We start from the raw sequence: 27902 nt of genomic DNA, 5'->3' as shown, positions 1-27902 counted from the left end.
GTGAGAGACAAAGCCTACATATGAGCCCTGATCTGACAGGTTCTGTAGCCTAGTCTCTCTCCACACTTGCCCAGTAGGAAATGGAAACTGGCTTCTGTTTTCCTGTACAGGTTAAAGTTTGGATGCGCTACCTCGAGTGCAAAACCTAGGCTTCAGACTTGGATATGACTGTCTGAGTGAGGATAACCCTTTAAGGCCTGCTCCTGGTGGCCACTGCTCCTAACCACAGGCAGCTATCCTGTGAGGCTTCAATTAGCTCCAATTCCATGTGTCTCCAATCTCATAACCCTCTCTGAAGGACCTTGGATTTCAGGCTCTTTATTGGAAAAATTATGAAGCTAGATCTAAACCAGATGTCAAATTGAACAATCTAGAATGAGGAAAACACTCTACTTCTGTATTGTCCAGGATGGCAGCTTAGTAGTCTATGTAGTTATTGAGCACTTGAACTGTCTAATATAACTCAGAACTGAAGGTTAAATCCTTTTTGTTTTGTTTTGTTTGTTTGTTGTTGTTTGAGACAGGGTTTTTCTGTATAGCTCTGTCTGTCCTGGGACTCACTCTGTAGACAAGGCTGGCCTCAAACTCAGTGATCTGTCTGCTGTGCCTCCCAAGTGCTGGAATTAAAGATGTGTGCCACCACCGCCTGGCTTGAATGACAAATCTTAATGAATTTTTATTTAAATGACCACATGACCAACGCTTCCTACCACATTAGACAGCCTATAGCTAGAATCGTCTCTGTCTCTCTTCCTGCCTCTGACAGCCCCTTAGCAGATCTTGAAATCAATTTATTTGGCAGCAGACAGCATTTTTTTAAAAATGGAATAAAATAACGGGATGGAATGGAACAGAAAAGAAAAAGAAAATGTGAGTATGTATTATGTGTGCTAGGCTTTGATAGTGATACCGTGCTTCACAGATTTATATCCTGAGTCTTGGTGTAAAAGAAAATTTTTCTAGTGGGTCACGGCCCAAAAGAAGTTTGAAAATCGCTTCCTGCCCCTGAGTAATGTCTTTGAAACCTTGAGAGTAACAAGCTTATATGGTGCATCCTTCTCCAGCCTGGAGCTCTGCAAGACCTCATTGCAGGAATAGTCTGTCCCTCTAGGTCCTACAGGCATGTGAACAGCATGTGGCTTGTCTCAGATAGTAATTGAAAGTGACTTGGTGGTCATCTGCCTATATGGATGCTGAGACCCAAAATGATGACCTACAGGCCGACTGGTTTTCACAGACAGGTCCTCTTTAGCACTGGCAGATGTTTTTTTCATGACCAAAGTCCCTGGGACCCAGTAGTTTCCCCCCACTTTGGGTAGCTAGTCTCTTCAGTTTGGGTACCTTGGTTTGGCTTTGCCATCCGCATCATCTGCCCCTGAGGGTACCGTGTGTTACAACCTGTACTAGCTATACATTCAATTATCTAGAATCTGAAAGAAAGCTGGGAGATCCCAGAATGCAGCTATTAACTTTATAGGTAGGAAAACAAGCGCCCAGAAAAGGGAAGGGAAATCCTAAGACTTCCCAAAGAGTTGACAGCCGTGAAGGAAGAGGTTCTCTCACAAGGAAGACAGAGGAACGATGGAGGGAAGGAGATAGGAGGGGACAAGAAAGCAGAGGCTGGAAGGGGAGTTGGAGATGGTTAACACCCTCATAGCCTGGGCGAGGGGAGGCCTGCAGCTAGGTCAGGCTTCTGTGGAGTAATACGGAGATGAGATTCTAGTGAATATCATGGAGGTCATGAGGGGAGCATTGAAGGACTCTGAGCATTTGGGCCAGGACTTTCCACACCTAAGAGAGCCTCAAGAAACCCCAAATATCTGAGAGAGCTTAAAGTAACTTCCATAATTCTATAACTTGTGCCCTGCCCTCAGATGAAACGTCCCTAGCCTGAAACCCAGGGTTTCCCCCATATTTCCCTCGGGTCTGACATAGCCAGCATGATGAGGACCACAGGTGGCCTCTTCCCTTCTCAAGGTTGCATCTGTAAAGGGAGAAGTGTGGCTTGGGTGAAGCAGGAGCAGATTGGGGTGAACATGATCTATTTCGACTGCCATGGCCCTGAGTCCAGCTACCTGGCTTCTCAGCTAGAATCTGAACCCTGAGCCTTCGAGTGCCTACAGTTCCAGAGAGAGACTGATCATGGCTAAGGAAAAGGGAAGAGCGGGGAGCCATGGTGATCTGTAGGACCTTAAATTCAAACACCAGGCCACCAAATAAGGCATGTCTGGGAGGTGCATCCAACCAAGCAACAACTGGTCCAAGGAAATTCCCTGAATAACTACCAGGACAGAATATATTTGCAATCGATGTCGGGGGAGAAGGGAGGAGCTTAGAAACCTCTAGGTATTTCTAGAAAATTAGATGTTTCTCTGTCCCTCCATTCTAATGAGAAAACCTTCAAATCCAGGGGAACCAGTTTGCTGGCTGATATTCCCGGGATTTCTCTACAGTACCTGGGAGCTTCATGGCCTGCCGGAGTCTCAGGAAGCAAACATTGTCTAAATATTGAAGCCTCTGGCACCGAGTCCTTCAGCACAAAGACAGCTGCTAACTTCCTGAGTGCCTCCATTTTCCAACATGGTTCCCAGGACCCCAGACAAAACCCGAACGCTATTTTTTCAGATAAGCAATGAAGTGATCCTGGAAAAATGAGGCTGCCAGGCTGGAGTGAGTCGGCCACATTCTCCTTGTTGAGGATGCCCAGGCAGGCCCAATGTCCTGATGATTCAGCAGGGAAAAGAGCTCTTCCCTTTCTTTTGGGATGCTCTGGACAGGAGATACTGCTGAGGACACCCCACCAAAAAGGGAGGACAAAAGAGAAGGGTGGGCCTCTCCTGGACCTACTGATGCCTAGCACACTCAGCTCCAGCCTTTCTCTGGGTGGTGACTTCAGTCACATTAATTATCCCCTGTGGGCCTTGGAATTCCCTGCGGTGTCTGTCTCAGGGTGGTTGTGAGAATTAAACGATATGATGACTGTGAAGCACTTAGCACAGGTTTGGCACGTGATGATTGCACAATTAATGTTCGCCACTTTATACACTTTCTGGGCTTCTCCGTGTTACTAACTGGATGCTTGTGAAGGAGATGAGGGATAAGAGAGCTGGGGTTGATTGATGGGAGCCCTCTCCAAAATAGAAAGAAAAAAAAAAGGCTGGCAGAGACCTAGTACGGTCTCCCTTTCTCCACCCACCTCCCTTGCCATGCTTACACAGCTTTGGATAGTGGGTTGGTAAAACCCCATAGCCAAGATGGCCAAGCAATATCTTTGAAGCGCTGAAGGCTGGCGCCTTCCCTCCATTCAGTGAACAAGGCCTCGGGGTCAGGAAGGGCCGCAGAAAGCAGGGCCGACCAAGAAGTTTCCTGGCTTTAGAATTTCCAAAGCCTGTGCCTTCAGAAGAACAGAAGGGCTTTTGCCGCCACTTCAGATGGTCAACACAAAGCGTAAATTAGGGAGGACAGAGAGAACCCCTATCTCAGAGCTAGAGGGATTATTCCTCTGCCTGGGGGCAGGGAGGGGGCTCAATGGACAAGAAAGGAAAAGGCCCATCTAAACGGAGTCAGTCCTTAGACGGGAACCCAGTGCCAGCCCTCTGGATAGAGCCCATGGACACAGGCAGAGTCAACAGCACACAGGGTGGGAGAGGAGGCAGGAAGGGCCAGTGACTCAAACAGGGTTTCCACTTATAGCAAAAGAGAAACAGATGTATATATAGAGAGAGACCTAATTCAAGTAGAGCCAGGGGGAACTGTGAGAAATCAGTGTGACCCTGAGTGTGTGGCAGTCACTTGTGCCTCCTCGCTCACGATGCTCACTGCCATGAAGCCCATTTCGTGTCGAACCCCTGTCCCTCTGCTGTAGCTGTCTGTGGCAGCAGCTGCCAGACGCGGGCAACCTGTCTGGCCAAGAGCTTGCTGCTCTGACATATGTACCGACAACACTCTCTGGAAGAAGGCGGCCATGACTGGGAAGCGTGCTGGTGAGCCTGGCAGCGGGGCTGCAGAGGGCATTCTGTTACCTTCCAAGAGGCCTCGTGTGTATCAGACTGTGCTCTCAACCCGCTGGCGTGGGAAACTACAGCCAAGCCAGGACCATCGGTAGGGAGACCTGGGGAACGGAGAGACTCGTACCTCCACCCGGCTAGAGATGCCAGCCCCTACAGAGTATGTCTCTCCTGAGGATCAGCATACACACCTGCCAAGCTCTCTCGGCCTGTGCCAGGGAAACTGCTCAGGGCTGAAGTACTCTGGCCTGAGAACAGTCATCATGGCTTCTTCATCCTCTGTTAAGGGTCCTGGATGGCATGAGTCCTACTCTGTTCTCTCGGATCCTCCAGTCATCGTTTCTGGATCTTTTCTAAATGGCTTTTAGGTAAATAAATGGCCACAGTCCGAGGAAGCTAGATGTCCTTGCAGCTGTCCATCCCCAGTGCTCCTCCAGAAAAGCCTCTGCCCGCAGACCACCGCTGTGGTCAGGGCATGGGTCTCAGAGTCAGACTGGCTGGCCTTTTATTAATGGTGTGACCTTGAGTACATAGCCTCGTTCTCTGTCCCTCAGTTTCCTCATCCATAAAATAAGAGGAGTGGTGTTCCTTGAGTGACAGAAACTCCTTGGGAGGACACGTGCAGCTTCTTGAGCTCACTTCCTGAGAGAGAGGAACCCCTCTGAATTTTGTCTATTTCCCCGGCAAACTTTACTTCTGTTTACCCTTCTGCTTCACCCCAGGCTTCTCAATCTTGGAAATTGACCCTGGTCACCCACGCAGCACCAGACCTCAGTGTGGCCATTGGCTTCGGATAAGCTCGTCCTTTGCAAACTCACTATCTTCCTATGACCTGGGCTCTGGGCCAGCCCAGCTGACCTCTGGGTCTGCCTGCTCCAGTCCCGTTGCTCTAAAACAGACATCCTTGCCCTCGGAGGCAAGCCGCCATGATTTGTGCAAGTTTGACACACCCCTCTCCTCCAGGTCTCAGCTTATTCATCTGTTCAATGGTTCCATGAATCAGTTCGGTCCTTCTTTTATTCATTCATCCAATGAAATGGCAGCATGGTGAGATGAACATGTACTACATGCTTGGTGCTGAGAGTAAACTGGTAGACAAAAGCGTGATCCTTGCCCTCATGGGCGGCTCCCAAGCAGCTCCCAAGCCAGGGCATATGTATGACCTCTCAGCCCCTTTCTGCTCCAAAGGTCTGAGCATTGTTGTCATGACACAGACATAGCCTTCTGAGGTCACCAAAACCCGAAAATCACCCACTCGTTCTAAATAAGCTCACGCTACCAAAACCCAAACTCCCTCTTTGGGAGCAACAGGTGTGCTCAAAATACATAGCACAGATTTATCTTGTCTCATGCCTGCGGCAGGAAGTGCCCGGTTCATACGTTCTTCTGCAGCCCACAGAGAGCCTTAAACAGAGAGCTCCGGAGAAGGAAGAGGTTGCTCAAGATGGCTAGTGCTCAGCAACCAATGGCTTTATTTTGGCAGCCACCAGCAAGGCACAGAAAGGAACCCTTGCTGGATTTGCCCAGCCATGGACTAGAGAACTGTCAGAGGTTCAGGGGCTAGCTGCTGATATGGGTAATTGCAGAAGAATTTCGACAATGGATTCAAGATAAGGCCTTTGGAATTAGTTACTGCTTTTTGAGCCTAAATAATTTGTCAAAGAGTACCCTGAGCACAATTTAAGTTACTAAATACAAATGCCGAGTTGTTCCCATTCTAAAGATAGGGAAATTGAGGTCTCAGTTTTACAACTTGCTCAGTCACACAGCAATCAAGTTAAAAGACTAATCGAAAGCCCAGCCCACGCCAGCATCCAAATGTGCCCTGTGCTTTTCCTCTTCTAGTGCAGAGATTAGTGTCTCTCTGGGTTCATCTTAGGAAGCTAGATCATGCCAACAGAACTGTTTCAACTCTGAAATCAAACCCAACATCCCACTGTGCATTACCAGATCCATTCCTGTGCAAACCTCCTTAACCTTTCACACCGCCACTTTGTGCCGACGAAGTGCCGGAATCCACACTTGGGTCTCCTTGGTACTTAGCTAGTACTTGAGAACACACTCGGGGTACTTTGGGTTCTAATGAAGTCAGCACGCTGCATGTGGCAGCTGCTGTACCCTGCACCCGGCCTAGGTGTGCATTTCTCTGGGCCCCGGGCCATCGCCAGCTCATTGCTGAAGCAGTGGGTTCTCTGCTGGATGTTTCACCTTGCAACCAGAAACTCTGCTGTTTTTATTACACGTCTAGCCAATTATTCAAGCTGTTAGGCTGTCTCCCAGTCAGTTTTGTTGCTCTTTTAATTATACTCCAGCACAGCATAGGTGCCTCTACTTTTTAAAGAGTATTCTAAAGGCACTCTATTAAAATATGAGAACATTTTTATCTCCAAGGTCAAGAGACCCTTGGGGAGAAGGAAGGAAAGATTGTACAGGTGGCCCATGGGTAGAAAGAACATAACTTCAGTTGTAATGCTTATGAGGGAAACTGTGCCATTATCTGCTTTTAAAGAGACTAATAAATCGGATAACATAAAACAGAGTCTAGTTTAGATGTAAGACCATTTAGTAGAGGAGATCGAGGGTGGAAGAAGAGAAACCCAGGAGCAGACCACAAAGGCAAAACCATTTGTTAATTAGAGCGAGCCTTATAAATCATGTTGTCTTAAGATGTGTGGTGGCCAAGAACAGAGCTGAGGCTGGAGAAGTCATATGATTTATCCAAAATTAGAAAACTAGGTACCAGCAGAGAGGGAAACAAAACCCAGGTCACTCCCAGCCCTCTCAGAGAAAGGCTCATGAAAAAAGATCGCCAGGGAGGAAACACAGGTGCAGAATCGGATGCCCAATCAGACTCATTGGAAACAAGCAGATGCTGGCGAGGACGGAGTCGGGGACCCTCATACACAGTTGGTGGGGACGTAAATTAGTGCAGCCACTATACAAATCAGCACGGAGGCTCCTCAAGAGCTAAAATTAGAACTGTCATGATCCAGCCATACTTCTCATAGGTATGAACTCGAAGGGATCTAAGTAGACATACAACAGACATGTCTGCACACCACTCTTCATCAAGTAACTCTTCTCGAGAGCCAAGTTAAAGAATCAACCTAGCTGCCTATCAACAGGTGAATGGGTAAAGAAAATGGGAGATATATACACAATAAAGGGTTTTTTTCAGCCACAAAATAGAAGAAATTATGTCATTTGCATATATACATATATATGATTTTTTTAAATGTGTATGTCCCTTCATACATATCTGTGTGCCACGTGCATGGCATGCCCCTGGACACCAGAAGAGGGCATCAGATTCTGTGGAACTGGAGTTACAGATGGTTGCAGGCTACCCATAGGTGCTGGAAATGGAACCCTGGTCCTCTGGAAGAGCAGCCAGTGCTCCTAACCCCTGAGCTATCTCTCCAGCCCAAGAAAATCAGTGCTTTTTACACAGCTCAGAATCTTGTTTCGAGATCAAATTTAGGATGTGTGAGGGTATGTATAATTGGTCCCAATTACAAATTGTTTAACAACTTTAAAACTTTGGGCGATAAAAAATGAATAATTTGGGCCAGGTGTGGTGGTGCACACCTTTAATACCAGCACTCAGGAGACAGAGGCGAGAGGATCTCTGTGAGTTCAAGGCTAACCTTTGGACTTAATAGAGAGATTCTATCTCAGAGAGAGAGGGGAGAGAGAGAGAGAGAGAGAGAGAGAGAGAGAGAGAGAGAGAGAATAGTTTATGTCAAAGGTGGTATCTGTGAGATAATTTACATGCTCTGTTTTTGTATTACTAGAATATTTACTGTCCAATATGGTAGTCACTGGCCACATATGGCTACTTATATGTAAGCTTATATTAATTAAAATTAAGTTTAACTCAAAATTCAGTTTCTCAGTCTTGCTAGTCACATTTCAAATGTCCAGCAGCTGCCTATGGCTGGTGACTAGTATACCGAACAATGCAGTTATGAACAATGCAGACAGAGGCTGTTTCTGCCAGCCCACCCGGCATGCACCACTAGATAGCATTTTCTAAGGGCTGGCAACAGCGATGACTCTCCCCTAAATAATGCAAAAAGATGCCAGAGGTGCCTTGGAAGCATGTCGAGAACATGTCACATAATCTATATTGCCTACACTTGACAATGCCATGCATGGGTTATATCACAAGTAAAGAGAACCGCTGTCCCGTAAGGCTTTCTACTACCCTTAAATAGTGCCCTCAAGGACAGGGTCCTCACACCTGAGGTAGTCTGGAAATCTCTATGTGAATCAACTTGGAATCTAAAAGACCTTTACCCATGGGATAAATGTGGTAAGTCACGTAAGTGCACCTCACTACTTTATAGGTTTAAAAAGGTGGGGGGGAGATGGGGATAACCAGGAGAAAATGAACAAGTCAGATCTCAGCATTTGGAATATGGGAGAGTTCAGTGATGGAGCTTGTTGGGCACATATGTGCAAAGCCCCAGGTTCTGTCTGCTGGCATCACAACTAAAATCAGAATCCAAATAAATAAGCATTTCACAGGAGCTGCACATCGTGGAGAGAGGGGGTACACGTTTCCCACACATCCCCATACACATCTACACAAAGAATAAGGTTAGGTTAATTTCCTAATCTAATTAGCCGAAAATACAAAATCTCACTGCTAACAAGATCGCTGTCAAGGCAGGTGTATTTGTGGCCTACCTCAGCCCAGCATCCCTGACCCCTGGAGTTCTTGGTGACACTCTCTAGTATTTAAAAAAAAAAAATCTTAGCATACCTGTAAAGATCAAATCACACCACCTTTTTATAATCAGCCTCTATCAGCAACCTGGAAGAACTCTCACAGGGGTGCATGAATGTCTGCTAATGATCTACTTAGAAGCATCACACACTCCTGGGGCTTTGGCCACACACAGCATCCTCACAGCAGTATCCTCATCCTGGAGGTGGGATGGAGGGACAGAGTTAAGTTTCAGCCCACAGTGGCCTGTTCTCCTCATCTACCCCACCCCCACCCCACCCCACCCCCCCACCCCCGCCCTCTAATTTTATCTCTTTTGATCAGGCTCAAGACTGAATTCTGATGGAGGAATCATGCCTACAAATCTACTTCCCTAAGTTTGAAAAAGAAATTAATTGACCTTGCATGGTGGCTCTTGAACTATAAGACAGATTGAATAAAAGTCGTAGATGAGCACGTGTGCTGCGGGTCTGGTGGGAACTTGAGAGTCTTCCAAACTTTCCTCACTGATGGGGATGGCTGTACTGTTTGTTCTTATTTCATTTTCAGGCTCGCAGCTTTGCTTGCCTTGGCAGTGGTATACCACCATGCTGCTCATATGAGCATGATTTATATTTTCTCACGAGCCGGAGAGGAGGAGGGAGTGTAATATTTTCTAGGGGACTCTGAGAAATTAGAAAAGAAAGAAAATGTATTGGACGAAAGGGAATGCTTCATGAAATATTCTAGGTGAGGAGAATTGTTTTGAGCTGTGGAGACATGATTGATGGTCATGATTCCAGTCAACATTTCCAGGACAGACACACACACACACACACACACACACACACACACACACACACACACACACACACACACACAGGCATATGCATGGGTGCACACAGAGACCAGAAGAGGATGTCAGTCAGATTCAGAGATGTCAGCTGAAGCTACAGGAAGTTGTGAGCTGCCTGGTGTGGGTGAAGCAAGTACTTCTAACCATTGAGTCATTTCTCAGCCTTTGGCAGGGCAGTTAATGCATTTTTTCCGTGTTAACTCATTTAAATGAGTTAATGATTTCTTTACCTGGCTATTAAAGGCATTTCTTTGATTTATCTTTTCTATCTTCAATTTAAGACAGAAAAGAAAAAAAAAGAGTAGTGGAGAGAAAGAGTATGAAACTGAGCCAGGCATCTTGGTGATACCTATAATCTTAGCACTTGAGAGGCAGCGTCAGGAAAATTATGAGTTCAAGGCCAGTGAAACTGACTTTCTTATGATATTTTTCTTCCACCTTAGCTACAAATTCTCAGAATCCAGTTTCAGGCATAAGCAACCCGGCCATTGCTCTGCAGCACGGTTGTAATTCGGGACACCTGTAAGTAGGAAAGAGTTAGAAACCCTGTTCTCTTGTCTTGAAGAAGAGAAGAGAGGATGAGAGGAGTTGAAGAGATCATAGACCTCCTGACCATGAAGCTAGCTTGAGGATGATGTGGGTAACACCAGATTTAGTTAGGGAAAATATCAGGTGCCAGATGGAGCAGATAGGACAGTCTTGGTTGTGCTGCACCAAGTCTTGGAGGCCATGGCAACAAAGATTTGTTCTTGCTCATGAGGGATGCTTATGCAAGGAGCCAGGTTCCAGCATCTTGGGCATCATCAAGACCTCCTTTACTCATAGCTAAGTGAAGAGAAAGGCAATATGCAAATTGAACATTGACTCCTTGAGGGAAGGAATGCACACAATTTCCATTCAGATTCCAATGCCAAACAAGTCACCATGTACACTCCTTCGTGTGCCTAGAAGGCATTCAAATGCCAGTGAACAGACAACCACATAGGTTAAGAACCTTGAAAGGATGTGCTCTTTAGATCCCCTCTGTAGTTCAAGAGTCCAAGCAAACTTATTATAATCCGTGAAGTCTACATGCCTAAGTGGTGTTTTCAGAACAAGTGTGAACCTGCTAACAGAGTGTGAGCAGATGGTTTTTAACTGTGTCTCTAACTTTGAGTGAAAATAAAGGAACTGAATAATGTTTAATCAAAGACCACTAAGGCTACCTACAAGAAACACAAAGTTACTTCATCAGGTTGCATCAGATGGCTATAAATATAATTTTACCCCTGAGGTTTTGTGATCTAGGCAGGTACCTATTATTCAATTCCAAGATTTTAGGGTGGTTAAACTAACTACATCCCATGGAAAGTAGATGTCAAAAGTAATCGTGAGCAGGTCTAAACAGGAGATTAATAGTGAGTAGATCTCTCCAGCACTGTCCTATAAACTGACATTTTTCCACTTGCTCCTAAATAACCGACATAGAGGTTTAATATTAATTTTAAATGCTTGGCCAATAGCTCAGGCTTATTACTAACTAGCTCTTAAATTTTTTATTTAAGAATTTTTTTTATTTGTTTTACATACCAACCACAGATCCCCCTCTCACCCTTACTCCTGCTCCCCTGAGCTTCCTCCCAGCCACCCACCACCCACAACCTCCTCTGAAAGGGTAAGACTTCCCATAGGGAGTCAGCAAAGCCTGGTACATTCAGTTGAGGCAGGACCAAGCCCCTCCCCTTTGCATCAAGACTGAGCAAGACATCCCAGCATAGGTAATGAGCTCCAAAAAGCCAGCTCATGCACCAGGGATAGATCCTGATCCCACTTCCAGGGGCCCCTCTACACAACTGTCTCCTGTATGCAACAGGCCTAGTTTGGTCCCATGTAGGCTCCACAGCTGTCGATCTGTAGATCTTACATTTTAAGTTAACCCGTATTCCTTATTTACACTCTGCCACGTGGCAGTACCTTTATTAGCATAGCACATTCATCTCCTGCTCCCTCTGTGTCTGGCTGGAGTCTCTTGATTCTGCCCTTCTCCTTCCCATTATTCTTAGCTTGGTCACCCCACCTATACTTCCTGCCTGGCTACTGGCCAATCAGCATTTTATTAAACCAATTCAAGTGACAAATCTTTACAGCGTACAAGAGGATTATTCCACAGCACTGCCCAATGTTGATAGTGGCACTTCGCATAAATGTGTTGTATAAAACTGCTAACGTATTGTTACAGCCGTTTCAGAAATCATTGGAAATTCTGCCTCAATCCAAAGTCAAAATTGATTTAACAATTTCCTTATGGGACTCAAGTGAACAGCTCAAACAGCAGTTTTTAAAATCAGGCATTCTAACACTATACGACCCAATGATACATTTATTTGCTACTTACATGCTCAGGCCTGACTGTCGGAAAGTAGCAGAAGTCTTTGTTTTTCCATAATTAAACTAGTACGTGTCTCTGAGAGGAGAAAACCTTGTAGATCTGTAAACCACTGTAGTTCAGAACACATAGTGGTCTCAAGTCTGCGCCAAGGTGACTGAGGCAGTGCTCATTAGCACTGTATCTAGTGAAGGCATGAGCAGTGGAAAGTGCCCATAGCGTCTTCAAAACCAAGGCTGCGGGAAAGTCCCACAATGCAACACAGGTGAGCATTGCCAGGAACAGCTTGATTCACAACACAGTTGATTTCATATTAATCTTTTTTGCTGCATATTCAGAAATCTTTTAATCATGCCAGATTTTTTTTTTCTTTTTTGGCAATCCTCCCCGGCTCTGTTACATGACCCCATATGAGGCTTTGACCCACAGTTTCAGGAACTGGGCTATACAGGAACAACAAAAAGTATAGTATAGGAAACGCAGAATGAGTAACACTCCTCTGTTATCACTGTCAAGTATCTGTACTGTGCATGACAGGATCCGCTTTCCGAGACTGGCCGTGCAGTGGGTTTGTTTACGGCCATATCACACACGTGACTGACACCTCCATCTAAAGCATCACTCCACCAGAGCAGCATCAGGCAATAGGGCCTTTCCATCTCCCATCTGATGCCAAGGGTCCCTTGTCATGGATCTGACGTTGGCCTGGACCTTATGCAGACCTTATGGCTGCATTCTCTTTCCTCTTTCATTTCTCTCTGTTCAGCAATTTCCCTTCTGCTGCTGCAAGGAAAGGCTGTGTACACGCCTGAGTCTTTGCCTGTTGGGGGAGGCTCATGGGCTCATCTCAGTGCCACTCAGTGCTATCTAAGTTCGGCACATACAGTCTGCGGAGGACTTTTGTTTGGTGGGGGGAAAATTTCTACCCTTCCTGCTTTTTTATTCTTCTAGTTAAGATTATGATACCTTATGACTGACTTTTCAAAGAATTAGAACTTCCTAGACAGTGATCTCTTATTTCTTTTTATTACAGTCCCTTACCAGCAGAGTCCTTACAGTCCCCGGGGCAGCTCCAATGTCATCCAGTGCTACCGCTGCGGAGAAACCTGCAAAGGGGAAGTGGTCCGCGTCCACAACAACCACTTCCACATCAGGTGTTTCACCTGTCAAGGTAGGAGGCCCTGTGGCAGCTCCCTTCTCAGATCCTTGGCTGCTCCCTGCCAGCACATGCCTAGAGACGGGAATAACAATCGGTTGAGATAGCTGTAGAGGCCAGCACTTTCTTCTGAGAATTCACTCTTAAGCGGTGTGGGGCCCAGGGGAATGTTTGAGTGAGATTAGAGCTGGAGGGGTGGATGTGAGGGGTAAAGAGGGGGTCCTGGCCACCTCAGAGAAACAGGGGCCGGCCAGGAGAAAAGGACAATTCTTTAGGCTAACTGCTGCATCTGAAAAGACTTCTGCTTGTGACTATCAGTAAATTGAAGAGTGAATGATAGTTTAAGCTATCATGGGTAAACCCAGTCTGGCTTTGAGATGTGTAGCTATCCTGCGACAGTACGGCAGTCCTCAACAGAGAAGCCTACCGAAAGAAAAGATTTGCCGTGACTTTCGAAAGGTCTGTCATTTGGAAACAGATGTTCTGTTGCTACAGCTTACCCACATAGAGCTGACTCACCGTGTCCTACATCCTACGCCAAGGCTAGCTCATCGTTCCCAAACAGAAAGGATCACTGTGGCTGGGAGGGAGAGGGGCTCATCGGAAAGAGAGTCCTGTCGCCCACAAGCCATACCCCCCTCCAGGGTGCTGACAAACACCTCTCCTGATGCATCCCCATCTCTGCCTCCAGGCAGCCAAATTCACAAAGCAGCCATTGTCACGGTGGACTGCTTGTGAATTTGACCTAACACCTGTGACTTGCATCTGTTGATCTGAGGTTTGTGGTCTGAAAGTTGGATGTGTGTTTTTTGTTCGCTGTTCCCTGTGACTGCCCTTTGGATACTTGTATCCAGGTCTTCCCAAGACAAATTATATCCCAGGTCATCAAATTGAGCCTCATCTGAAATGGCTCCTACTGTGTCATTATCCTGAGGCTTCCTCTTTGATCCATTCTAGGTTGCCAATATTAGTCTTAACTCATGATCCCCAGAATATGTCACAGTTCTCAAGGTGGGACAAATACAGCAAGCACTCTGTTTCTGTCAATGAGACTCACACTGACTTGATTTCTTAAGGACTCAATTCTTACCATTAACTTATATTGAATTTATGGTCAATGGAAACTTCCAGATCTCTTCTTATCAATAATGACCTCCAGTCTCGTGTATCTGCGATTGGCTTCCCTTGCCACAGAAAAGAATCCTAAATTCCTTTCTTTATGCTCCAACTGGACTTTGCATTGAGCAGTATGTATTTCATGTTCTCCAATTTGTTTATAGAAGCATATATAGGATATGTCTTAATTTGTGCGGTTTAAATTTTATATTTATATTAAGAATTGGGAAATCCTTTAGTACAGTTGAGCTATACAAGTATTTTGGGGAGTGACTATTTCTACATCTCAGAAATTGGGGCAGGACAGAAAGTAAAAGCAATAAAGATGTCATAAGGGAGGGATGTGTATCTCTGCAATTAATTTTCTGAAGAGAGCAGTTACTTTTTGCTCACAACAAAATGTAACCTTGGGCCAGTGCCTGCACGTGGCTTCTCACTTCCAGCAGGCTGGCCTGGCCTCCTGCATGTGATGGCGTCAGATCTCTGAGCACAAGAGGATACACTTCAGTAATCAAGACCTTTCACACCCCAGCTTGGCCCATACTTGTTAATGTCCTACTATTGACAAAGCAAGCCAAGAGCCAACCCAGACTCAAGCTCCTGAAGAAACTTTGCCTCTTGTGGGGAAATCTGAAGCCTCGGATCTCAAGGGTGTGAATGCAGAGAAGGGAATCATTTGGCCTGTCGACAATCCCCACAAGGCAGTTATAGAGTCTCCTTTGATGGAGATTTTAAGGAGGAAAATAGGCCATTATTTTTTCTGAATATTTCTAGGTCAGCTGCTTGGTGGTAAAACAAATGATAGGATTTGGGTTTCCTTCACTAACAAGGAAGGAGATTCGCTGTCTTCAATAGGCTCCTCGTTTACAATTCTAAAATGTCTACACATGCCTCTTGCAACTCTTTCAACACGTTGAGATAAAAGGAAGGAATCCACAGAGGTCAGAAACAGTCAGGGGAGTTGCTGGAAGAACAGCCAGTGCCAGATTTCATCCCCATGCTTTGTGCAAAGCCTTGGAGACGTCAAGCTTACATGGATCATGGAGAAAAACAGACCATGCTAGAGCCACTAAAGCTGGGATATAATAGACCACACAGCAGAGACCCTGCAGAGGGCCTACTCGAAGTGCATGATGGGAAAATGGCTCTCAAAAGCAAAGAGGATAGCAAGGAAGCTTGCCTACTGGGTACAAGGGACTAAAACGTCTATGCAGCTGTTGAGAATCCATCCTTTACATGATTCATGGGTGAGACTCATACTGTGTATACATTTTATGAGTCAAAGTATATTTTTAGTTTCTATGAATAATTTTATTTTCAATATGTCATAGCTAGAAATGAAAACCCAACAGGTCCCTACAAAGCGAGGTTGAAAAGCGTTAATAAACACACAGACATACACACACACACACACACACAAAAAAAAAAAAAAAAAAAAACTAGGGCAAGGTGGTGCATGAAACTTCACAGAGGAGGGGGTTGACCAAAAATAAAAGGAATGTTAAATGAAAAATAAAAATCTTATAATGGAAAAAAAACTAAACAACCAAAAATCTCACAAACAGTTGTTGAGCAGCCTGGCACCTGAGAGGTGGAGGCTTCAGATACCAGACCAGAAACAAAACAACTACAAAATAAAACAAAAATCCAAAATGGGAGGGCGGAGGCAGAAAAACTAGGGATTGGAGGTCATCCTCAGCTACACTAAGTCTAGGGCCAGCCTTAGGTATGTAAGCCCTCTCAGAAGGCACCTGCAGATGAGGGAATTAGACGCGGCTCTGCAGGGTCTACAGAATGCCTTCCCTAGAGATTCAGGAATCCTTGGAGATTGGTTCATTGCGAGACATATTGCCTTGATAACCAGATTCCGAGCCTCCTTAACGCTTCTAGAACTTCGAGGAGCCAGGGGTTATGGTTGTCCCAGAAAGACTCTCATCTGGACCCACACTCTGGCACCAGTAAAAGCAACTGTGCTTGCTGACCAGCAAGGAGGTCTTCTTGGGTGGATGGAGAGGTTCCTGGTTGCAGGCACTCAGGGTAAAATGACTAGTAAAAGGTAGAGCCAGTGGCTGAATTGGGTAGGATAGGACAAGGACTCAAGGATGCGAATTGGCTAGTCAAGCAAGGTTGGACTGGATAAAATAGGGCACATGCTCAGTGGTGCCCTTCTGCTATGGCTCGTGCTCCTACCATTAGAACTAAGTCTCAGCTTGCTCCCAGGTTGAGTCTGGTGGCCAGGACCTTGCAAGCCTCCTGGTCAGGGTAGGGGTCCACTCTGAAGTGTGTCTTCAGCACCTGGTGCTGCTCCAAGGTGGTATCAGTGACTCAATGCTGAGGCACTTCTGTTTTGACTGTAGCTCAGTTCAGCTCAGTTCAGGTGTTTTCCAGCGTCAGCGATTCAAAACGAAGTTTCACACTTGACAAAATAGTAAAAGCAAATAATGATCCTTTTGGAAGGAACCCAGCTTTTATGCCAGATTTCAAAGAATTAACATAGAAAAATGAGTAAGTCAGAGACAAAAAAATGCAAATCATGGAGGAGAGAGGTGGCAGAAACAACAGAGAGCAGAGTATGTATTAGAATATACATTAGCTAAAAGTGTATAATAAAACTGCAGAAAAATATAAAGGAATCAGCCTACATACATCAGAGTGAAAGCTCAGATCATCAAAGATAAAGAGGTGATCTCAAAAGCAACCAGAAATAAAAGACAGAGCAAATGCAAATGAATGGTAAATAGGATGACAGTTGACACTTTAATATCAACAAACTGGAAAACGGTAGGATGTTTGTTCGTGTTTTGGAGAGGGAAAAAAAAAACTTGTCAAAGTAGGATTATGTATTCATAAAAAAACATTTTTCTAGAACAAAGGCAACCTCACATATAACATCATACTTACTGGTGAAAAGACTGAATTTTTCCTTATAAGATAAAGAACAAATAGGAATGTCTGATCTCACCACTAACACCACTAACACTCAACGATATACTGGGTGAGGCAAGAAAATTAAATTTTAAAAAGTATGTAAGTTGCCGGGCGGTGGTGGCGCACGCCTTTAATCCCAGCACTCGGGAGGCAGAGGCAGGCGGATCTTTGTGAGTTCGAGGCCAGCCTGGTCTACAGAGCGAGATCCAGGAAAGGCGCAAAGCTACACAGAGAAACCCTGTCTCGAAAAACCAAAAAAAAAAAAAAAAAAAGTATGTAAGTTGAAAAGAAAGGATGAAAACGGTTTCTATTGCAGATAACATTTCATGTATAGCCAAACCTATGCAATACATAAAAAAACTATTAAAACTGATAAATAAAAATGTTTTAGAACACAAGATCAATATTCCAAACCATTTGTGTGTTTGTGCACTGGTAATGAACAATCTGAAAATAAATTTCAGAGAGCTAGGGATGTAATAGCTCAGCGGTAGAGCACTTGCCTAGCATACACAGGTCCTGAGTTCAATTCCCAGCACTGCTAAAAATAAAATAAAACTGAGGAAACAATTCCAGGGACTGGGGAAATGGCTCAGTGGGTAAAGGCACTTGCCAACAAATCTGCCAATTTGAGTTCAATCCCCGGAACCCACATGGTGGAAAGAGAGAATTGATTCCATAAGTTGTTCTCTGGCCTCCACACATGAGCTATGTCATGCACACCCACACACATACAACACACAATAAATACAGTTTTTAAAAATCCTGCTTACAAATAAATATAACAACACATAAAAATTATGACAACTTGCCGGGCGGTGGTGGCGCACGCCTTTAATCCCAGCACTCGGGAGGCAGAGCCAGGCGGATCTCTGTGAGTTCGAGGCCAGCCTGGACTACCAAGTGAGTTCCAGGAAAGGCGCAAAGCTACACAGAGAAACCCTGTCTCGAAAAACTAAAAAAAAAAAATTATGACAACTAGAAACTGCTACAGCAAACAGACAGCCATCCCATCTTCATGAATTAGACCGTAGTGCTGCTGAGAAAGCTCGAGTTCAGTTGGGTCAACATAATATAATGTCTAGTCACCTCCAGTTCTCATAACAATACCATAGACTGGGTAGCTTGAAAATAGAAATGTATTTTTTGACATTTCTGAAAAAAATGAATAGTACAAAATCAGGATGTGTTGGGTTCGAGATCTCCTCCTGGTTTGCAGATAGCCACCATAGCAACAGTATCTCTACATGGTGGAGAGAAGGTGGAAGGGGAGAGGGAGAGGGAGAGGGAAGGAGAGAGAGAGAGAGAGAGAGAGAGAGAGAGAGAGAGATCCTTATAAGGGAACTAATGCCACAACTTACAGGCCTCTACTCTCAAGACCTCATCTAAACCTAAACCTAATTATCTTATGACAACCACATCCCCAAATACCATCAGAGTGGGGGTAAAGCTTCAGCATATGCATTTCAAGACAGCATAAATCAGTCCATAAAATTCATATCAATTTACAAAGAGCAAACAATGAAAAAGAACACTGAGGACCCAACATTTCTCACTTTGAAAACTTGCTGCTAATAAAGCTAATAAACATGCAGTGTGGTGGATGCACAGGGATTGACATACCAATCAATAAAATAGAATCAAGTGTCCAGAAATAAACCTTTATATTTATGGCCAGTTTATTTTCAACAAGGGCGCCAGGATAATTCAATCGGGGGAGAAAAAAATCTTTCTATAAATGGTTCCAGGAAAACTGATTCTTCACAGACAAAAAAGAAAGACAGAAAATAGACTGTTTCTGACAAACATAAAAATTAACTCAAAATGGTTCAAAGACAAACATATGAGCTAAACTGTAAAATTTTAAAGAGAAAATAGATGAGTAAATCGTTGTGACCTTGAGCAGGGCACCGGCTTCTCGGATAGCATGAAAAGGAGATTCAGCAAAGGAAAAGCAGGCCAATTAAACATCATCGAAGCTTTATTTTTTTTCTTTTTTGAGACAAGGTCTCATTTTATAGCCCTGGCTAACCTATAACTCCCTATCTATACAAGGCTGACCTTGAACTCACAGAGATCCACCTGCCTCTGCCTCCCAAGAGCCAGGATTAAAGGAGTATGGTACCATGCTGGACTAAATACACTCTTAAAAATGTGAACAGATAACAGCCCAAATGGAATAAAATATTTACTCATCAGATATCTGATCAAACACTGTGCCCAACCCATGTAAGGAATTTTTACAATGTAATGATTAAAAAAAAAAAAAAAAAGATAACCCAGTTTCAAAATGGGCAAAGGAAATGACATTTCTCCAAAGAATTTATGCAAATATCCCATAAACACATAAAAATGCTCAGTAGCATTAGAATTCAAAGACAGCAAATCAAACCACCAAGCACACAAGTTCCCATACATAAGGATGGCTAAAATCAGAAAAGCCCAATACAAACAAGTGTCGAGGAGGATGTCGACACATTGCGACCCTTGCATATCGGGAATATAAACAACTGTGCTGTCTTAGAGACGTCTGGCAGTTTCTCAGAAGGTTAAGCATAGAACTCAAAATTCCACTCTTTCATTTTAAGAAAAAATGAAAACAGAGTCTGAGGAGATGAGTGTCAAGAGTAAATACTGGATCCCCAAAACCATGTAAAATACAGCTAATCCAAGTGATGGCAAGAGGGGAAGTGGAGACAGGTGGATTCCTAGGAGCTCAGGAACCAGCTAGCCTGCCGTGTGGGAAAGCTGCAGGGCAACCAGCAGTTAAAAGGCAATTAAGGACCAACAGCCAAGGTTGTCCTTTGACCTCTACACCTGTGCCGTACACGCTGGTACCTACATGCCCCACGTGCACAAATGCATACACATGCACATATACAAAAAAAGAAGTAAAAATATTTCCACACAAAGTATTATGCATGATGTTCATAGCAGTACTACTCATAGTAGTTGAAAAGGGAATATCATATATCCATCAGGTGATGAACTGATAAACAAAATAGATTCTGTCTATACAATAGAATATTATTCATCAATAAATGGAATGAAATACATTCTCCAATGTAAATGAACCTTTGAAACATGTGGGAAACCCATCACAAATATGTATTTCAAACTACATATATGAAATACTCAGAATAAGCAAGATTACTGGTTGGAAGAGGTTGTGGAAATATAAGTACTGATATTAATGGGCTTATAGTGTATTTTGGATGTGATGAAAATACCAACTATACTAGAGTATACTAAATATGGCTGAATATACATTTTAAATAGTTGGATTTTATAGCATGGAATTGTGTGTCATTAAGACTGCTCAAAGAACATTTTAAGAAAAAAGCTGAATTTTATTTCAATGGACCCTCATTAAATGAAAGTTTGGAGTGTGTTCTGTAGGCAGAAGGAAAGGGACCCCAAGATGGAAGAAATGAAATATAAGATGCAATGATCAGCAAAATCTTAATGGAAAATAAAATGCTTAGCAGTGATGAGAGATAAAGATATGATGTATGAAATGTTAAGTGGCTGGGTGGTGGTGGCGCATGCCTTTAATCCCAGCACTCGGGAGGCAGAGGCAGTTGTATCTCTTTGAGTTCAAGGCCAGCCTGGTCTACAGTGCGAGATCCAGGACAGGCACCAAAACAACACAGAAAAACCCTGTCTCAAAAAAACAGAGAGAGAGAGAGAGAGAGAGAGAGAGAGAGAGAGAGAGAGAGAGAGAGAGAGAGAAAGGTTAAGTGGTGCTCAGAAAAAAGCACAGAGCCTTAAATAGTCATAACAGAAAAGAAGTTTGAACACTAGTGCACCAAATACCCCATTTTACAAGTTTGAAAAGCAGAGTGAGGTTGAGGGAAACAAGAGGAAGGAAATAATGGTAGACACCACTGGAAACCACAGAAGGACAAAGCCAAAGAGAGCTCTCTCCAAATACTAGTTAAATAGACAAAGTGATTGAATATCATTGAAGGAGAAAGAAGAAGTATGCGAATGGACAATGTTAAAGAATAAAGATACTGCAAGAGCCGTTGTAGTGAAGACATAACATGTTATCAACAGTTCAGAATAATAGATTTGAAAACTTGGTTAAAAAATTTAATCCTGTCAAAGTGAAACTTACTAAACCTTAGCTTTAAAAAATGTTAAAAGCTGAGTGGTCCTGCAGCTCCCCCAAGATACTGAACCACTGGATCTGTAGCTGAAACTCTTTTGCTAAAGGAAAGGAGGGTCAGCAGCAAAGAACTGGATAAGTAGACTATCTTAATTTTCAAACCTCCAATGAAGTAATGTATCAAGACAGTGGTAGTCAACAGCCAATTCTCCCCACGTCCTCACCCCAAACCTCTGATGAAATGATGTATCAAGACAGTGGTAATCAATAGCCAATTCTACCCCAACACCCACCCCAAACCTCTGATGAAGTGATGTATAAAGACAGTGGTAGTCAATAGCCTATTCTACCCACACCCCCACCCCAAACCATTAAAGTATAATGCATCAAACATCTACTGGCACTTCTAGACTTAACTATCAAGCCACAGAAGTGTAAGGTGGGGAGCAGGTTAATCAGTGGCACAAGGTACAGCCAGTGAAACCCAAACTCTAGGGAACTTCGGAGGAAAGGAGGCCCGCTGAAGAGATGGCTCAGTGGTTAAGAGCACTTGTTCTTGTAGACCAGGATTCGGTTCCTAGCACCGGTACAACCATCTGTAACTCCAGTTCCAGGGGATCTGATGCTCTCTTCTCACCTCTGAGGGCGCTAGGCATGCACATGGTACACAGGCATACATGCAGGCAGAACACTGATACATACTAAATCAAATAAATGTACCTAAAAACATAAATTTAAGATGGCTGTGCCATATTGGATAAACTATAGAGTCAAAGCAATTCTAGTGCGTTCCATAAAGTCTCCCATGGAAATTAGGAGTCTGTTAAGATTGAAATCTTGGCAAAAGGTCTGTGATTGTCCACGTCCCTGAAGAACAACAGCAAAGTCAAGAGCCCATCCGCCCAGCTATCACTGCTTATTGTTAGTGTGGGAGTTATTGACACACAGGGCCTTGGAATCAGGATGGTTAGATAGGCCGGCAGAACTGAGTATAGAACCAGAGCAAAGAGCATAAGGAAACAGATCCGTTGCTGATCAGTAGAGGAACAATTAAGCTGCTTCATAAACAGCACAGGCATGATTAACTATCCATGTGGGGGAAATTGAATCCCTACTGTATATCCCTCACTAATGTTGACTCCAGATGGGTGGACTGCAGCCATATGAAAAGCAATGCAACCAAATGTCTAGGAACAACATCGAGGCCTCCTTTCAGGATTTCAGAGTAGAGCAGCGTTTCTTAAATGAGGCACAGAGCATTCAAGCCATAAAGAAAACAGTGGTAAGTTAACGGTATAAAAACTGAGGTTGTGCACCAGAGTCTCGATGATGAAGCTCATGGCTGAGCATCTTACAGACACGTGTTGCTCTGAATAATTTTAACTGTTAATTTGTCACAATAGAGAATCACCTTGGAAGGGGATCACAATGAGAAATTGTCTAGGTCAGGTTGGCTTGTGGATATGTCTATAGGGGTTGTCTTGATTGTTAATTGAGGTAGGTAGACCCACCCTGAGGTAGGTAGAGACACCATTTCTCAGGTGGACCCTGGACTGGATAAGAGTGGAGAAAACTCACTGAATACTCAGTCCAGGGTATTAAGCACAAGCAAGCTGGGAAAGGCAAGTGTATTTACTCTCTCTGCTCTTGACTGTGGATGTGATTATGGACGTGCTGCTGCTTGAGCACCTGGCTTGACTTCTCTACAGTGACGGACTGGAACCTGGAACTGTAAGCTAAATAAACCCTTTCTCACTCCCCCATAAAAACAACTGAGGATGTGACGTCATTGGAAAACACAAAGTGAGAAGACTGGAACTGCAGTGTTAACAGTGACAGTGAAAAGCATTCATTTCTAAGAGATGAAAAACACCACTAAAAGCTTCAATGGCTAGAAGATTTTAGCCTTTTGCCATGCAGGAAATACAAATGGCCCATAAACATATGAAAATGTTCTCAAATTCATTAATCATCAGGAAAATGAAATTTAAAGTCACACTTCGATATCATTTCCCATGTGTCATGTTGACAAATCAGGTCTCTCCAAGTATTGGTGGTAATGAGGATCTATGGGATCCACTGGTAGGAACATCAATTAAGAAAAAGAGGGGAGGAAAAAGCTAGAAGGTAGATAGTAATGCTCGTAGCAGCATTTTTATAAGAGCAGCACTTGCCAAAGCTATGGTTCTCAGCCGTGGGACAGCCTCTGCAGCTGCATCCACCCCACGTGACTTAAGTACCCAGCCCCCAGAGACTGTGTAAGCACAGAAGGATACGTGGGAAGGGGTCCAGCAACGTCAAGCTCAGACACAGGCTGTACTCAATGATCTGTTATGTGTGGACGTACCATAAATGGTAAACCTATAAAGAAAAGCAAAAGGATAATGAACACCCAACCAGGGACCGTGTGGGAAGGGGGCACCAGTGGGGAGCCACAGACAGGTCCCTCAGGTGCTGAGAATGTCCTAATTCAGAGACTTGGTAGAGGTGTGGGGACAGATGTTTTCATTATTCTTTAAACTGTTCAGATGTATTTTTCTGTGTGTTATATACTTCACAATTAAAATATTTCAAACGTTGAATTAGATTGACCTCCAGGCCCTTCTGACTATAATCTTGAAATTTTATAAAATCTAGTCTTGAACGTCTTGATTGCTCTGACAGAATCCTAGACTCGCACACCTGGTATTTCCATAGTAACAAGCTAGCCCCCTCATCTTACAAAGGAGCTACAGAGAAGAGTGGGAACTTTTCAATTAGGCCACACTTGAGATGTAGACAAGGACCATTGACAAAAGTCCAGTGACCTGCAAAATAGCACATTTTTCTTTGGCATATGCTACGGCTGTGCGTGAGATCTACTTCCAGGTGGTGTGTTCACAGCTAGCATTCACCTGCATTTTCAACAAGCAGTTCTAAGTGTGTAGAATCGATCTTTCTTACTGCCCAGCCATACGATCTGCTTCGGCTTTGTTTTTATCTGAGAGAGAGAGAGAGAGAGAGAGAGAGAGAGAGAGAGAGAGGAAAGTGTGTGTGTGTGTGCCCACAAGTAGAGGTCAGAGGTCAGAGGACAACCTCACCTCCTCTCTTGTTCATTGCTGCATACTCCAGGCCAGCTCTCTATACCTCCCGTCTCACTGTAAGAGTGCTGGGATAGCCGGGCGGTGGTGGCGCACGCCTTTAATCCCAGCACTCGGGAGGCAGAGCCAGGCGGATCTCTGTGAGTTCGAGGCCAGCCTGGGCTACCAAGTGAGTTCCAGGAGAGGCGCAAAGCTACACAGGGAAACCCTGTCTCGAAAACACCAAAAAAAAAAAAAAAAAAAAGAGTGCTGGGATTAAAAATGTGCTCCAGTGGGCCGGCTTTACATGGGTTCTGAGTATCCAAACTCAGGTCCTCACAGCCAGGTAGCAGCGGCTTTACCCATTCATCTCCCCGGCCCCAAGTGGTTGTTTTTTAATCATTAGACTTTTATGTATGGTGTGGGGTGGGGTGTGTGTGTGTGTGTGTGTGTGTGTGTGTGCACGCACGTGCACGCATAATGGCTCCCCAGATGTACTCATTCTTATAAGTTCTTCATGTAGCGTGTGCCGTGTATGAGGCTCTGCCTGGCCTCATCCGTATCTGCTGTCCTGCTCCTGCTTGCTCCTTGCCTCCCATCCCTGCTCCCTACTGTATTTCCCGGAGTCCCTAAGATTCTTATCAACTTTTACCATCCTTCCTACCAGAAACTTCCTCCTCAAGCTCCTTGGAGGAAATGAAGGAACTGATTGTTCCGAGTTTTCTCATGGCCTCCTGCTTTTTCTCCACTGGGAGAGATGACTCTGGAGGTGGCGTTGGCAGAGAAAACAAAGGAGAGGAGAAAAAAAAAAAAAAAAAGAAGGGAAAAAACAGGAGCTGCTTCCAATGAGGTAGTAGGCCATGACCCAACTAATTCCATGAAGCAATTGATCTACCACCTGCATGCCCAGAACAGCTTGTGCTCTGCCTCTGCCTGCTCCCAAGGCCAGGTATTGTTTGAGAGGATGCATTTTCAGGGTGCCTGAAAGCTGAGCCCTTCCTGGCCTCCTGTCACCATGGTCTCCACCATCCACCCTGCCTTCCCCTAGCCCGGCAAGACTTCCTACCGAATTCAAAATGCTCAGACACATGGGCGGCAAGCCCCAAAGTTCTGCTCGTGGACCCACAGGAGGTCAGTCCTAAAATGTCGGCCTCTTCCGTTTGTACAGAAGGAAACTGAGGCCCCCAGAGAGGAGAGGGCCCGGTTCACGGTCATCCAGAGACTTAGTGGCAGGGATGAGACTAGAGCCAGGTGATCTAATTCCTAGATCAGCCCATCCCCCACTGCCTGTTAAGCCTGCTGCCAGCCTACAGAAGTGAGCAAACACTGGCAAGATATGTTTGCTCTTGAGTTTCCAGCCTGGCTTCTTTTGCAGAACTCTCGGTAATGAAATAGTATTTGCTGAGGTGATGTCACCCATTACAAGCTGGCTCCACAGATCAGCAGGCTTGGAAACTATTGTGTTGGTTTCCCTACCACTGACTTGGCTTGAGAGAGCTGCCTTGTAAATACCGAAATCCTCAGGGAACCCGTGTCATAGACCAGAGTACCTGTTGGGTGCTGTACAGAGAGCTGTAACTCTTTAGGCTAGTTGTGTTATCATCCAGCCCTTTCCACCCAAAGACAGCCTGTGTGGAAAGCCAAGCTACCAGATAGTCTCCAGATAGGTGCAGACAAGAGGCGTGGGGGTAAGATACAGGACCCAAGGGGCTTTCCAGTTACCTTCCTTTGATTCCTGGCTGACCCATTCTGGTTTTAGCTGAACTGGTACAGCTTACTGTGGTTCCATTGTCTCTGGGACTCTTTTCGTTTCCATGGGAGGAACAGCCTCTTTCCATAGCTTATTGCGGTCATTTCATAAATTAACTTCCTATTGGGCAAGCTTATTCCCACACAGCAGATTCCTCTGGAGGGGCTTGCTCCCCCGCCATAAATTCAGTTGTTTGGATACCTATGAATTCACCTGTTTTTCTCTTACAAAATGCTCTTTATTTCTAGACAATGCCAGGCTGGAGAAAGCTTCTCAATCAATATCAGCTTGATTTCTGAGTCCTGTGACCAAAGTGTGTGCTGTTTTCAGCAACAGTTTGTAGCCATCAAGTTCTGGTGGATAGCCAAGAGTAATGGCAAAGCCCGCATTGTTTTGTAGCCTCTGGGATATCTCACCTCACCCCCAGCACCAACCAACAGCCCAGGAGCTATCCCACACGTACAAAACCTGAACTTGTTAAACTGGACCGTTGCCTTCCTCCTAGTGGGCTGAAACCATCTCTTCCTGTGTGACTTCCCTTCACTCCCTCAGACTCTGGCTGTGTCCCAGTCCCACCCCATACAACTGTGGCTGGCAACTTCCTGCCTCTGTGCTCTGTTGCACTCCATGTTGTCAATGCTTCGCTTGGATGCCACCTGAGCCAAGGATCCTCCCATAGTCCCTCCCTCCTCACTGACAGGGTTTCTTTCTCTCCCTCACCCCTCCCCCGCCCCCGCTGTCTGTACCTACCCCATCGCCCCATCACCCATAATGCATGGCATCTTCTCTCTGTAGACACGTTTACCTCTCTGCAGTTCAAGGATTGTTATTTTGCATCCATGCCTAGAAACAGACCAACCCTGCTGATTGGCTGTAGCAAGAACCAACCAGATACCTCCCATTTCCCATCCCATTGCCAAACCAGATTATCTCCTGTTAAGGATGAGGAGCCTGCGGCCTCCACATTGCTCGTGACCTGGTGGGAAGTCAAGCACAGAGCAAGCTCCCAGATTTTTCAATGAGTGATTCTTTCTCAGATTCATGATACCACCAGCTGTGTGGCATGTCATGAGTCCTAGGGCCTTGAGATACAGGACATTGGAGTACTATACAGTGTCCATGATCTCCAGGGAATATACATCAGAATCAGCTAAGCAGAGTGCAAATCCAGCCCTGGCCTCTAGGAATCCAAACCAGGCTCAGACATCTACCTCTGAAGAGCTCCATACGATTCTAATGCAGGTGACCCAAAGGCCCATGAGCTCTGACATGCCACCAACCCATGGCTCCTAATGACAACGTCAGATACCGGCCTTGCCCCTGGTAAGGATCTTCCGCTTGCAAATTCTCCCTGGGACTCAACCTGCACTGTGTCTTCTTTTGTTTCTGCAAGTGTGTGGTTGCGGCCTGGCCCAGTCGGGCTTCTTCTTCAAGAACCAGGAGTACATCTGCACCCAGGACTACCAGCAGCTCTACGGCACCCGCTGCGACAGCTGTCGGGACTTCATCACGGGTGAGGTCATCTCTGCTCTGGGCCGCACCTACCACCCTAAGTGCTTCGTGTGCAGCTTATGCAGGTGAGTGTCCCCAGGGCACCGGGGCCCTCTGTGTAGGCCCCAGGGAAGAGGAAGATGTGGCCTTTCCCAGGCAGCTCAGGAACATATAGGCCTTATACTAGGCTCTGGGTTTCTGGAAACTTGAGGGTGGACTGTTCTGGTAGGGCCATGGTTTTCCAAACATCTGGCAGCTAGATAATGTCTTGTCATGTGTAGTCTGATGTAAAGCACTAGTGTGTCCTATGGTGACAGCAGGGTAAGTTTCCAAACGCCATGCTCAGCAGCAT

At 45.0% G+C, this 27902-nt stretch overlaps 1 protein-coding gene across 2 annotated transcripts in view; it reads left to right on the top strand.

The window, feature by feature from the left end:
* Ablim3 (actin binding LIM protein family member 3) overlaps positions 1 to 27902 on the top strand; it is a 118511-nt gene that overhangs the window by 30558 nt on the left and 60051 nt on the right. For both annotated transcript variants that reach the window (XR_008219218.1, XM_052742280.1), the window contains exons 3-4: positions 12973 to 13110; positions 27453 to 27636. Coding sequence is in view for 1 of the 2 variants with exons in the window: in XM_052742280.1 (XP_052598240.1) it covers positions 12973 to 13110; positions 27453 to 27636 (322 nt within the window). In the remaining variant the exon portion in view is untranslated. The remainder of the gene's footprint in view (positions 1 to 12972; positions 13111 to 27452; positions 27637 to 27902) is intronic.

Source organism: Peromyscus californicus, unplaced genomic scaffold (assembly GCF_007827085.1).
Source record: "Peromyscus californicus insignis strain IS unplaced genomic scaffold, ASM782708v3 Scaffold_17__1_contigs__length_78620276, whole genome shotgun sequence".
NCBI lineage: Eukaryota > Metazoa > Chordata > Mammalia > Rodentia > Cricetidae > Peromyscus > Peromyscus californicus.
Note: the sequence above shows the minus strand (reverse complement) of the source record. Positions and strands in the feature narration are given on the sequence as shown.